The 13,856-nt window shown below is 40.7% G+C and overlaps 1 protein-coding gene across 1 annotated transcript; it reads right to left on the bottom strand.

The window, feature by feature from the left end:
* Positions 1-16: 16 nt before the first annotated feature.
* On the bottom strand, positions 17-6,441 carry LOC108882630 (RING finger protein 223). Its single transcript, XM_018675236.2, has 2 exons — positions 6,095-6,441; positions 17-1,760 (listed from the first exon to the last, which is right to left on the bottom strand). Exon 2 carries the CDS (start codon positions 1,670-1,672, stop codon positions 956-958), a length of 717 nt encoding a protein of 238 aa, XP_018530752.1. The 5' UTR covers positions 1,673-1,760; positions 6,095-6,441; the 3' UTR covers positions 17-955.
* Between the last annotated feature and the right edge of the window lie 7,415 nt (positions 6,442-13,856).

Genomic DNA, 13,856 nt, shown 5'->3' with positions numbered 1-13,856 from the left:
TCCCAGAAACATGATCTGAGTTAATACCTGACAATTTTTTTATTACAGTTCTGTAAACAAAGACATATCAAAATACATAAATCAATTGTACAATAATAAGTTTTCAGTTGGCACATTGGGGTTACATTCGCTCTCTTTTGTGACAGGCCTTTTATTAGTCACTACAAACTTAATCATTTGTTGTTCTTCTGCCAATAAGATGTTTGCAAAGACATTAATAAATGTCTGTGTTATATACGGCACTTTGGTTTGGATTAAATGGCAAGTTTCCACGTGATTGTTGCTTGAGAGAGAGAACAAATTCCATCAATCTAGTTAGATCAGGAACTCTTGTGTATAATTTCAAACTGCAGGTGTTGGTTATAAAAATGTGGCTTCTGTCACTAGACATCATTTTAGGGAAAACAAACATAGCAGTGCCTGTCATAGTTCATCTGTTTGTGTCTTTTACAAGCCTGCATGAACAGATTAGTGATATAGCACTGGTAATGTATATTGTTGAGAGGGATCAGTTCCAGCTTTGAGTTAAAGTTGCTGTGTGTAGAATCATTCTGTTATTGCAATTTAAATAATTTGAAAATTAAAATAATTCAAATTATCTTGACAGTATATCAGTTGAACACAAATGTCCACTGGTAATTGGTGCAGTCTGTGTTTCTTTCAGCTCTTTCATTTCAGTGTCCCCTGGTGGGGTCTGCCACCATGTCTGTTTTCAAACTACCACTAGGGGGCACTAGAGTCAGCCATCAAAAAAGGCCACACGTTGTGACTTTACAAGCTTATGGTTCTGTTCAAAGTAAAAAAATCTGAGGTGTTGACAGTTGTGTGTAGCAATAACCAAGTGTGCTTATCAAAAGTGTAATGAAGCAAAAATTTAGAGTGTCAAATATTTAAAATCGTAGTGTCATATACAGTATTATGTACAATTACAGTGAAGTCCAGTTAGTGTAGAAGTTTATTCTGTCAGATCAGGGGTCTTGGTGAATGGGTTGAAAGTAGTAGTAGTCGGAGTGGGGTTGAGGTGGATGGGTTCTCGCATACAGCGCATGTTTCCAGTGCTGAATACACACTGCAGTGGCCACAACACGATGACAATAAGCAGCACCATGAGCACAATGAAGAGCACCATCCTCTTCCAGTCTGCTAGCCGGCCCAGCAGGCCATAAGTCCGGGGCTGTGTCTGGATCGGAGCATCCATTGTCTTGCTGGCCCCAATGTCAATGCAGATGCAGAAAGCTGTGGGACTGTCAGGGGCTCCCAAACCAGCGTTGTGTCTTGAGCTTTTGTAGCACAGCTTCTCCCCCTCCAGCCACACCGGCTCCTCCTGCTGCTGGTTGTAGGGAAGCCTGCACAGGACCTCACGGCTGGTGGCCAAGGCTGGGGGTCCCTCTTCAGGAAGTGTGGTGGGGTGGCGGCAGAAGGGGCAGGAGAGGCGTGTGCTGCCGCCGTTGCCGTCACTGTCGGCCAGCGAGACTGCCATGAGGCGGGAGAGGCACTCCAGGCAGAAGGTGTGGGTGCACTCCAGCAGCTTGGGTGTTTTGAAGACATTGTCATATGTGTAGTAGCAGATGGAGCACTCCGGCTGGCCCATGACTGACACCTTCTTTTGCAGCTCTCCAGCTGTGTCCTGGGGGACAACCTGTGTGTGCCAAATCGGTGGAGTCTGTTCCATCTTCAGAAAAGAGCCTTCACTCTGATTTTATCCAGTCTCCCCTGGACTCTCCAGTCTTTTCTCTCCTTCCTTGGTTTGTCCTTAACTTCTGGATTAAGACAATAAATGAAAAGTAGAAATTAGTTTTCATGTTAAATGGTATCTTGCTGCTGGTAGCAAATACAAGCCATGTTTTTATGTCTTGTCATGCTCAACTATAATCCCAACAAGTTAACAGGCTTTCAGTCAATCGGTGCGCATTTTATATAGCACAGCTGAATGTTGAACTTTGAACTATTTTTACCCCCATGCACTGCACACGTATTATTACAAAGCTGACGACATTCTGGTTTGTCAGTGAGTAATTTAATCATGGGTGTGATGCAAATTAGGTCAAATAAATTGAGTCATATTTATTAAAGCAACAAAAACAAGCACAAGCAAATGTTGCAGTTAAGTGACATGCCAACGCAGGAATGGAAGGGACAGTGTCCACCCCCGTGTGTAGTGTGGGCAGCTCTGCAGTTACAGTGTTTTTGTTTGGATGGACACAGTGTTCTTAAAGGAACACACACACACACACACACACACACACACACACACACACACAAAAGGTTTTTCAGTCTTGACTACATTTTAATCAAAACTCAGAAGAAGACCTCTACTGATCAAGAGTAACAGCCCCTGTCGGGACACTTAGCTGTTGTTACACCTAACCAGTGAGTGACTCAGTGTCCCAGTCACGATCATGCACTGAGACCCAGAGAGTCATCGTTAGGAGAGTGTCTTAGTCACGGCTAAATTGATTCACTGATTTTCCCATTGAGCCCATTAGTAATTAGCAGGTTGCTGTAAATGTGAAGCATGGTTACAGCAGGTGTGTGTTGCTTGCTAAAGACCAGAGCATGGAGTCAGTACACATGGACTAAGTGATCATGAAAGGCACATTTTGTACAATGTATTGTTGCTCCCTCCCATGACCTTAACTGTTTTTCTTTCAGTTTTATCTGTATAAACGTAAATAGTGAAAATACAGATTCTATGTTACCTAACTAAAGATTAAGAAAGCAAACTTAGGTCAGTTAGCTATTTATTGGCATTCACTGCTGCTGATAGCTTTTTAACCCCTAAACAACTGCTGGACACACTATGTTTTGAAGGTTTTAGGTGTATATAATTTTCTCAACAACATGTTCTTTATATGACAGAAAAGATGAGACTCTACTCTTCCAACTTAACATTTTGTCATTGAGCTTTCAGGCCAGACAGAAGCTACATGGCAATGGCTGATCTGTAGAACTGCTAACAAGTAACAAATTGACCCCTGATACTAGGTAAAACTGACACTGCACAGACTGTGCAAACCAATAAAGTGTAACATAAAACACAGCACAGTTTATGTAGTAAAGAAAGATAGCACCAGAATGTCCTAAATATCTTCTCTATGTGACTCAGATAAAGTCCTATCTGTGTTATCTTATGGAATTTACATGCAACGGCTGCTTGTGCTGTTTACAGAATTCAAAAAACTTGAAGCTTTTTGTTTTTACTGGACAGTTTACTTGAAATAGTAGCTAGCACACTGTGGAAAATATATTCCAGCTGGTACAGGGAGTCCCTGGGTGCTGCACAGTATGAGGGCCTACCTGGTACACAGTCAGGGGCAGCTTTGTTAATGTGACTTTTTGAGTGTTCAAATCTGTATGTCACAGTAGAGGAACTGTACAGACGGTACAGGTTTGGGGATCACTGCTGATCACCTGGACCAGGTTTGGAGAGTTTAACGTCTGCAGGACTCTGGGCTGATGAGAATATTACATGGTAATAACCTGCCTGCCAGTGTTGTGAGTCGGGTATTAAAGGGCAGTAATGTGAAGAGGACTGTGTGTGTTTGTGTGTTAGAGATGACGGATAGTCAGCGCGCAGGTGTTCTCCTCTCTGTGCCCTCAGGGCTGGTCCTGCCCCAGTACTCTCATCTACACAAAGTCCCTGCCTGTTCTCTGTTTTATCGCTCCATCTACCCTTGAAATTCCTGCTCTACCAACTCTCTCTCTCTCTCTCTCTCTCTCTCTCTCTCTCTTCGTCTCCACCAAATTCAAACATGCTTTAGGGGGACGAGGACAGATTTCTCTGAATTATTACGCCTGTTTTATCAGTTTAAAACCTCCCCTAACCTATGATCATGACTCAGTTTCCCTATTGCTCAAATTGAAATTCTGTTATCGGGTGTGGTTATCGGCTGGAACCTCCTCTGCAAAAGTGCATCTAGATAAAATTTAACTAACCATGACTGACTGTTTTTGTTGCCTCACCAACCACTATGAAGAAAATGCCTGCGTCCAGTGACTGTGCAGCTAACTGAAAAATTCCAGGAAGTTCTTCAAACATTCAAATATTTGTTCACTTGATTTTATTTTCAAATGAGGCTGCTGAAGTGTGAAGTGCAGCTTTAAGTAATTAGTAGAATAGAAGCAGATTTAACAAATATCGGGAATTACATATCAATAATATATGACAGTTTGTGTTAATTGTCTCCTCAGACAAAAGCAATTAAACTGTGTCACTTTGCTTTTTCTCTTTGCTCGAGGATGGGCAGGCAGGCTGGGCTAACTTTGCCTTTGGTTCTGCACTGTCATTAGTAATGCAGCATGTTTTTAGTAATGGTGTGGCGTAGTGTTTACACAAGTGTTCATTCACATCCTTAAAGGCTTAAATTAGGTTAATCAGTATATGTTTCACATAATTCAAGGGCCAAAGAGATCAAGCTCAAGGTCTTTATGAAGAGAAAGAGTTTTCTAAAGCCTCTGGCTACGTTACCTGCGGTAGCACTAAGTAAACAGCAACTAATCAAACACTGAAAAATAATAGAGTCTTAGACATTCCACAGCTCTCTATCTAAAGTCCTGCCAGTCTCATTTACAAATGCAAAATGCTGTTCACATCATGATCTGACCTGCCAGCAAATTCAAACACATATCAAGTATGACTGCACTGGGAGCAAGTTATTAAACAACTGAAATTTGTCCTTTTGTTTTCAGAAAAATAAGAAACTGATAGAGATGTGGATATTTTGTCAGAGAAGAGGTGGTGTGAATCTGGTAACAAATGTAGTTTCAGTCTCTTTATTCTTTAAAGTGAGACTATGTATGTTTGAAGGAAGGAATAAGTCATACCTCCCTTTACAAATGTTGAATTAATAAGCAGTTAAACACACCCTGCTCAAATCAATAACCTGGGGGGGTTTGCAGTCTATTTGATCTGGTACGATCAGTTGCTTATGCTGGTTAATATTACCTCATGTCTGTTCACATTAGTTTGATTCAGTGCAATAACTTGAAAAATACTCTTTACTGTTATGTTTTAGCATTCATTAGTAATTATGATGTGTGTTTGTTGTTAAACTTAAGTATTGTCTCACTTTAAGGTGGAGAAAGTCTAATTGCCTGTTCCAGTCTGAGATGTAAAAAGCTTTGCTCTCATCTTTAAAAAACTGTTCAGAGTTCAGGTGGAGGTTACACGGTCCAAACTGTACAGCAGAGTCAAATATTAACTTAACTAAGTTAAGTTGTTGCTGAACCCAAAATACTGTGGGTCGGTGGGACGTCGGTTTATTGTCTTGCAGTGCAGGACATTCGTTTGCTTTGAGCTGAACTTTATGGTCCCTCGTCTCTATCAGTGGCACATGTTTTCCTCACCTGTCCTACTGACCCATTACTATACAAATCACAGCTTGTCCTTTACAAGACCTCATTTGTTAGTCAAAATGGAGTTTGTTTTCAAGTCTCATATAAAATACTGTTGTTTTCTTTTCTCTGCCCGTTTGAGTCAGGCTCCACTCGGTGTATGTTCAGCTATATGTTTGGCTCAACTGCCATCCACAATGCTGCCCTTCCTGTTCTCAGTGTGAGAGAACAGGTGGGGGGAGGGGTTGGCCTGCCACAGACAGTTTAACTGAACATGAGGCTGGCCATGTAAAAACAGACCTGGGCACATAGAGATAGCTCATGTGTAAATAGAGCACACAATGCAGGAACTGGAGAACAAAGCAGACACAGGAGAATCCTGACTGAATATACAGGAAACTCGTCATGAAATGTGACTGACTGGTGCAGCTGCTCCTGGGGTTCTGTTATCCACCTTATGATGGATGTAATCCATCTGCACTGTCACAATAACAGCTCTCTGAAACTGAGTTAAGTTTAGGACGTATGGTAAAGGAAATGTCTCATTCATTACAGATGAATGCAACAGTCTGGGTTGGTATTTGGTTTAAGGAGAATATCTTATCACACAGTGCTGTAGTTTCTGTAGAGTCAGGTCATATTCACAGCATTCACTTGAAAAGAAAATGCTTAGTTTTATGTTACATATAATAGCGAGCCACAAACTGGTTTAAAAAGAACAAAGGCTCCAGGCAAAATTCAAAGTAAAGGTTAAGTTTACCTGTCACTGAAGAAGCTGTCAGATGATCCTCTGTTTATGTCTGTGCTGGGCTCAGCTCTCTCCCTCTGCACTCAAAAATGCATTTTCTGAAGTTAAAGTCAACTGACTTCTGAGGTCCCAGCAGGGAGTTTGAGGTTTTAACTATGCCTGTGCCCAGGCTGAGGTCCTCCTCCGTACTGCTCTGAGTAATCTGCAGGAGTCACAGGTGTGCTTGTGTGTGTGTGTGTGTGTGTGTGTGTGTGTGTGTGTGTGTGTGTGTGTGTAGCTGGGTGTGTGTTCAGAGAGTAATAGCTTGCTGTGTCAGTGTCAGCTCAGGGTCCTCCTTCCCTCAGCGTCTGTTGACTGGTATCATCTGCCCTGCTCTGTGCGCTCCCTTTTTAGCACTTTATGCAAATGTGTTTAGACAGTGTCTTGAGGTGGTGTCTGAAGGTGGGGAAAGGGGTGGGGGTGGGGGTGGGGGGCTCCTCAAGATGAATACACATTCTTGCCTGCTCACCACCCCTCCCTCTCTCTTTCTATGTTGTTGTCTCTCTGTTTTCCCTCCTCACCTCTTTCTACTTGTCTTCACTGTCTCTCCCCACCTTCACAAAAACACACATAATGCAAACACACCTCATCTCCACCCCAATAAACAAACACATACAGTGTAAAAAAAGCATCAACTGACAACTGAATTTCTTTTCTTGTCAATGGTATATCACATCACTGCTCTTAAAAAAAACACCTCTGCAGGCTGCACCTTTTCTCCTGAGAGTGACTAAATGCAAACTGACTGAGGCAGCCGATGTGGTTTAACACCACTGTGCTGAACATTAAACACAAAAGACACACAAACTACATAGCTTTCTCATCAGCCAGTATGCTTAAGCTGCACAATACATATAAAGGATTAATTTCCATTTAGTCAGTGATAAGGTAACAGGTGGTGATACAGGACTATCTTCCCACCAGAGTGTTCTATGTGAATTGCCTCTTGATCCTTACTGGCATATAGCGTCCCAGCCATGCTACACCTGGCAAAGTGCCATGAATGACAAAAATGATGTCATGTTTGGTCCTAGAGGATGAGATCACTATTAATCAGAAAAGAGCTTAGAGAGATTAGAAAGGAATATTTTCCTCAAGACTGTATCCATTCAACATTTAATTCAGGAAATAAACATTAAAATTACAAATGCACATTCACCAGGAAGAAGCTCATGCTCATTACTATAACTTGAAAGATGTCAGTTTTTTATTTGATTACTCATTCTATTTTATGGTAATGACTAATGGCTCTGGGCCATTAGCAATAGCAATGTCTCTGGAACAGCTGCCTAACTGACTTGGTTATTTAGTAACCCAAACACAAATACTGCCGTATCATATCAGCAAAGTCATTTATTGGGCGTTGAGTTGGGAGTGCTTTGAGGAAAGAGAGGGTGCACAATCAAAAGCCATTTTATTTCCTTGCCTGGAATACACAAACTTTGCTTCATAATAAACATGCCAAAGATTTAGTGGATGGCATAGAAGTAATAAACTATGTTAAGTTATCTTGCAGGATGGAGGGTTGGGCAAAGCTGCTGCTGCTGCTGCTGCTGCTGTTGAGGAGGGATACACGTGAGCAGGGAAACTATGTGTGCAGGCAGGCTATAAAATGACACAATGTTGACTGTCTCTCCACTCGACCCGACATCTATTCAAACACTAGAAAGCAAAGATGATATTTTCAACCTCTGTCACCAAGCCAAGGGCATTTTTTCAGTGTAAAATGTACAGTGTTATGTCTCAGGCAGCTGTTAAGAAAGGGCAATAGGGTTTGTGTTATATGTAAAAAGTAATAGTAAGGATTGGTCAGTATTGTCCAAAATACCTCAACACCTGTTGGGTTGATTGTCATGGTATTTTGTTTGACATCAGCATTTAGCTCAAAGCACCACTGCACCTAAGTACAGCCTCACAGAGCAGTTTGCTTTATTACATCTGGTTTTAGATTTTTGCTTCTGTTGTGCAATGTGGGCTGGTCTGGCAGTCAAACTCATTTCTCAGAGGAAGAATGATTCTGTGACCTCTTAACATTTTCTCTAGTGCCACTACAATCCCCACTTCCATCCTCATGATCCTCTGACTTTTTTTTTTTTTTGCCAGCATTGACCTGAAACTTCACATTATTCAGACTATGCTTTGGCATTTTAGCCTTTACTTGCTAAAGTACAGTAGAGAATCTGATGGTAAATGTGAGGGCAAAGAGAGGGTGAATGACATGCTGCAAAGGTCCCCACCTGGAGTTCAACCAGGGAAACTGCTGGTCTTTGACCACTAGGTCACCACTAGGATGCTGACATTTATTGGGAAGGATAAAATCATCACTATTGATGAACAATCGAACAGGCCTACTAGACAAAGGCCCAGAGACCAAAGAAGTCAGGGGGCCCAAAAGACACAACACAATCACAAAGAGACACAAAATGACCACAGTGATGCAAAACAGCCATAAAGGGACATAAACTTATTACAAAGAAATTAAAAAATACCAGAAAATATACACAAAACACCACAAAGAGACATAAGGAAACATAGGAAACAGCTGAAAAGAGATACAAAATGACCAGTACAGTCTATGAGCCCAATATGTGAGGGAATAGGGTCTGTTACCTGCCTTTGCTCGTCAAATTTCTCATAATTCAGCCATGTCTTTTAGATGCTATGAACACTGTATATTTTAAGATATTGAAAACCCACAAAAGTGTCAATTGTAATTTGCAACAGGATTTAATGTCTTTTTCAGCGGGTAGCATATTCTTAAGTGATCATTTTAGTCATAATGCATGGAACACTAAAGTTAGTTGTAACCTTGGACATGTTGGCTGATACAGGGCCCTTGGTAGAAGTGATGAAGATGCTTTTCCACCTTCCAACACCCATCTGCTTCTCTACACCTCAGTAGCCACCAGCAACATTACGTCAGTTTTTCCAGCATAAAAGGAAATACATGGTAGTGAGTCTCAATATGATTTTGACCTTTGAAGGGATAAATGTGTTGTTGGATCAAACACCCAGCATGTCTACACTATGCTATGGGTGAGTTGTATGAAAGCAGAACTGACAGAAAGAGATTAGTTTCAGGGTAATGGGTCTATTTTTGACTAACATATACACTGATCAGCATAGCATAGCATAGTCCTGGCGTTCATCCGGATGGTACCAGACATTTGTGCTTGGTCTGCAACTTTGTTGTAACATTACGTTCGAGGAACAGGACAAAGACACTCCATAGATCCCATCCAATGCACTGGAACAAGCCAGATTCACAGAGGCCCCACCCTGCAAACCACAGCACCCACTGCCAGTGTCCCAGCGCCAGTCATCAGAGGACAACCCCAGAGGTCCCCTGTCCAAACCCAGGCGAAGGACCTACATAATACTAGGCAGGTGGTTTTAATGTTGGGGTTGATCAGTGTTAGAGTTTAGGGCTATGAACCACTGCAGAGAGTTTTGCACAAATGGAATCAGAATATCTCATTTTTAGTTTGTATTTGAGTCTCTTTGTATGTGATTCATGCTATAATGAACATGCAACACTAATAAACTGTACACATTAGACTGTAAATTAGGTTGTGGTCCAGTTACCTATATCTTAGACATATTTCAGAGTCATATCTAAGTGTGGTTCAAAGGAACTTCAAAACAAAGCAGGTATTATATTGATTTACAAGTTTGTGAGGGGCTGTTTTACAGTTTACTGTAAAGCTCATCAACTTATCTTTATGGCCCACAACTAGAAAACAGTCACATTTTTCTTCGAATAATCTTTGGCCCTGCAGCTATCACTGACTGTAGCACTGTGTTTTCTTGCCAAGTCATTTAATGGGGAAGTGGTAAGTATATCTGCTTATTGTTGATAATCCTCCTTATCTGAGTCACATCATCATTATTGTTAAAAAATTAACTAAAGTTTACCCATCTATGCAGGATGTGTGTGTGGCTCCCTCAGAAAACAAGGTGAGTTAAAGCGAGTTACACACCTCATGCTGCTCAGGTTTCCATAAGGTTATCACAGGTCTAAAAATAGCTTTTCATAACAAAGATTCTACTGTTGAACTGGATTCAAGCAGTATTTCTGTTTAGTGTGAGACAATCATTTTCCAACTCACTGACCTTCACTGTCAACATGGCTTTTATGGGTATGTTTATACTTTTTCATTCTCTTGGAAAATGATGACACATTGTATAAAACACCTGTTGTCACACACACACACACTCCCTCTGTTTTTCCACAATAAATTTTACAGGTTGGATGCATCCTGTCATCTCCCAAGAAGTGTTATATTAAATCAGAAGAGTTGTCCTTGTCTCTTTTATGTCTCCCTTTGTCTGTGATGATGAAATCTGATCTGTAACAGACAAATATAAAGTGTTAAAATTTTCTTTTCAAGTCTATCGTGTGCATTTAAACTGGCCTTGGCCTTTCCCAACACAATTCCAGCATAAGAGATTGGGGACAAAATCCACAATCCTCCTCCTGTAGAAATGCACTCTGAAGTTAATATGAGACAAATCAGCCCACGTGATTTTGCTAAGTTGGGCTGCTGAAGCTTCATATTAGCTTCAGGAGTCTGTTTGTAAAGTTCAGAATGGACTTTTGCACAAAGCAAGGACTGTGGATTTTGTCCCTCTTGGAATCACGTGAGGAAAGGATCTCATGGCCAGTATGTCCAGGAGAATGATGACAGTGACCAATAACTGCTCAATATAAACACTCTTTACCTGATCTTAAGACCCTGTTTTGAGGAGGATCTCTTGTTTTAATAGCTTTTTTTGTTTTGGTGGATATTGTGATCACATAATGCATATTTTTTATGCATATGCATATATAATACATAAAAACTAACAACAAACCAACAAACCTGCAGCAGGCTACTACATAGTGTAGTGGTTGGCTGCAGCACAACTATAAACTATGACACTTTTAAAGAGTAGATATCACAGAAATTGATACAAATGCATGGAACCCAGTGAAACCCAGTGAAAAGATATAAAAATAAAAATCGAATAAAGAAAACCTAAACAAATGGAAATCTACACAGGTTTATGCACAACCTTTTGTTTATAAACTTTCTTCACTCCAAACACTTTCTACATTTTCCTTGAAGCTTTTTAAAAAATAAGTGGTCAACTTTAAACTTGCACCGAGGTCAAAGGATCTACAGTGGGTGACCTGTATAGATAAAACTGCAAGTCAGTGTCAGTCCATGCTGAGCTCCGGTGAATCCCCTCTGTGCTGCCCCCCCAAAGGGGCAAGACTCAGTTTCCCAACATGGCTCCTCTCATCAGATTAAGTGACTCCAGGTGTGTTCAGGTGTGCTCTGCCTGACTGTGCTCGCAGTTCATTTGTCTCCAGTCTCAGCTGCTTCATGCATCACTGACAGTGTGAGTTTTCCTTCTTTAATGTTTGTTATAAATTATTTGAATCCAGCGATGGCTGGTGTACATTTGATAGCATTTCCATTCTTTATTAGTAGCTTGGTGTGTTTGTTTGACTACACTGCAGACCCCAGAGTTAAAATGAGACAATAAACAGACCAATGAATTTAATTTTCCACTCTTTAAGGCTCTGATAAGTGGTCCTTAAACCAACATGCAAGTATCAAAAGTAGTTTTCACCTACTTTACCTATGACTGATAAATCATTATATCTGACCCTATCAGATTAATACTGATGTACCAGTGTGCATGTGGTATTTCACTGCTGTAGCTGGTTGAGGTGTGGCTAATTTTAACTATACTGTGTTTGTAGTTAGCACAGGTGGTGTAGTCCAATGGTTCTGACTGGGGGCTGGCCCCCCTGCAGTGGTCACAGGATAAATCTGAGGGGTTATGAGATGATGAATTGAGGAAATTAGTAGAAAAGGAGGAAAAATTCTGATACACAAAACCTTTGTGTTTTCTGTTAAACATGGGAAAGTTTACTTTTCTCTAACAGTTCTAACAGCTGCTGGCTTATAGTCATCTGTAACTTTACAAGTTTTGTCATGCTTTTTTGTTAAATGTTCACAAGATAAATCGTTGGGAACCACTTGTTTGTCTGTAAAGTAACTAGTACCTGCACCTGTGTAGAAGTGTAAAGTAACATAAAAGGGATAGTAAAGTAGAAGTAAAAGGAACGTACCTTAGAATTGTACTTTGTGAATGACAATCACTGTACAAGAAGTGAGTAGTGTGGAGACAATTGCAGACAATGCTAGAAGCAGAAGTAGTAGGTCTCTTGAACAGGCTGCTTAGTATAGTGGATGTAGCAAGCTTCAGTTTATTTCTCTGTCTAAAAGTAATATTTTGGATTTCTTCTTCTAGTCACAGCTTTGGGTCTCATGAGGGTTAAATAATATGTTTGATTGTCACAATCAGGGAGACTGTAACAGTGAAGAATGCTCGCAGGGAGCTTTGCCTGATTCTGCCAGAAAAATGTGAACTGGTCATATTGTGTGAGCACTGCAGAGGCAATCTCTGAGGCAAGGCACTGCATAAGAACAAGCTCTCAAACAAAAATAATAATGATACAAATACATTGGAGGACCAGCATTGAAACTGTAATCCGGTTCCAATTTTTTAAATCAAGAAGACATCATCAACATGTTTTCTTCAAACCTGTTTTTTGATTCACTGGCCTTGATTTCAGTTGCTATTAGTCTATCATCAGTTGGGCACAGTGATTCATCAGAGGAAATGAAATGAAACTGCCTCTAAAGAATATGTCTCGGTAGACAGATAATGTGTACATTTGCACCAGGTCTCTGTGACATTCACAGTCTCTTGATATTTTATCTCTTAAAAAAAAAAAAAAAAAAACTACCAACCAACCAACAATGTGTCAGTGTCTCAATATTCTCCAACCTCTCCAACCTGTCTGTGACTGTTAGCCCCAAGTCTATTTTTTAATGTCACAATTTATTTTTTTTAAAGGCAAAAAAGCAGCAAATGTAGTGTTTAAGCAAATGTCACTCAAACAAAAAAACAATAGTGCATTTTTTGGGAACTATTTTCAGCTGTGGATCAATCCACCTTCACCAGAATTGTCCTTTAACCTGAGCAAAAGTCTTAGTTCATAACACTGATGCCTGATTCTGTGCAGTGTTATTCTCTGGTGACACACTTTAATACAGTACAGTTTTAAACTGTAATCTTACCTTAATATGAGGTGTTTAAACACCTAAAACCAGATGGTTAGGAACTGTTCAGCAATTAATAGAAGTGATCATTTCCCTCCTGCCTACTCACAAACTTGCACCACTTCCTCTGACATACTACAGATATTTATAATCCAAGCAACGAATCTGACGCTGATGTTGATGCATGAGACAAAAAAGTTCCAGGAAGACTTTCAGTGTGTTGTACTGAACTCCCCTCTCTGTTAGTAAAAGTGCATGGAGACAGTGCCCCCATGTGGTCATGGTGATGACACACTTGTATGACATTGCTTGGATGGTTTTGTGCAGACAGTGCTTCAGAATACTGGAGAGATACTTGAGAGCTTTTATTGACCTGAATCACGCCTCTCAGGCTGATCTTGCCTCCAACAAGCCAATCAAACTGTAGCATTTCTGTAAAGCTAGTCGGAGTTCGAGCTGTGTTTGGGTGTTAGGGTCTCAGTGGAGGAGGTGGGATTTATAGGCAGCCAAGGAGAAAGTTGTGTCAGAGGCTCAGAGTAGGGCAAAAAAAAAAAAAAAATTGTTTCACAGAAGAACCTGTTCTGCCAGAATCCTTCATCCCTTCTCTCTCAGGG

The sequence above is a fragment of the Lates calcarifer genome, linkage group LG6 (genome assembly GCF_001640805.2).
Source record: "Lates calcarifer isolate ASB-BC8 linkage group LG6, TLL_Latcal_v3, whole genome shotgun sequence".
Taxonomy (NCBI): domain Eukaryota; kingdom Metazoa; phylum Chordata; class Actinopteri; family Centropomidae; genus Lates; species Lates calcarifer.
The sequence above is the reverse complement of the archived record's forward strand: the minus strand, read 5'-3'. Positions and strand labels throughout refer to the sequence as shown.

Excerpts from the sequence above, each read along its gene's own strand:
- LOC108882630 (XM_018675236.2), bottom strand. The coding sequence starts at position 1,672 with ATGGAACAGACTCCACCGATTTGGCACACACAGGTTGTCCCCCAGGAC.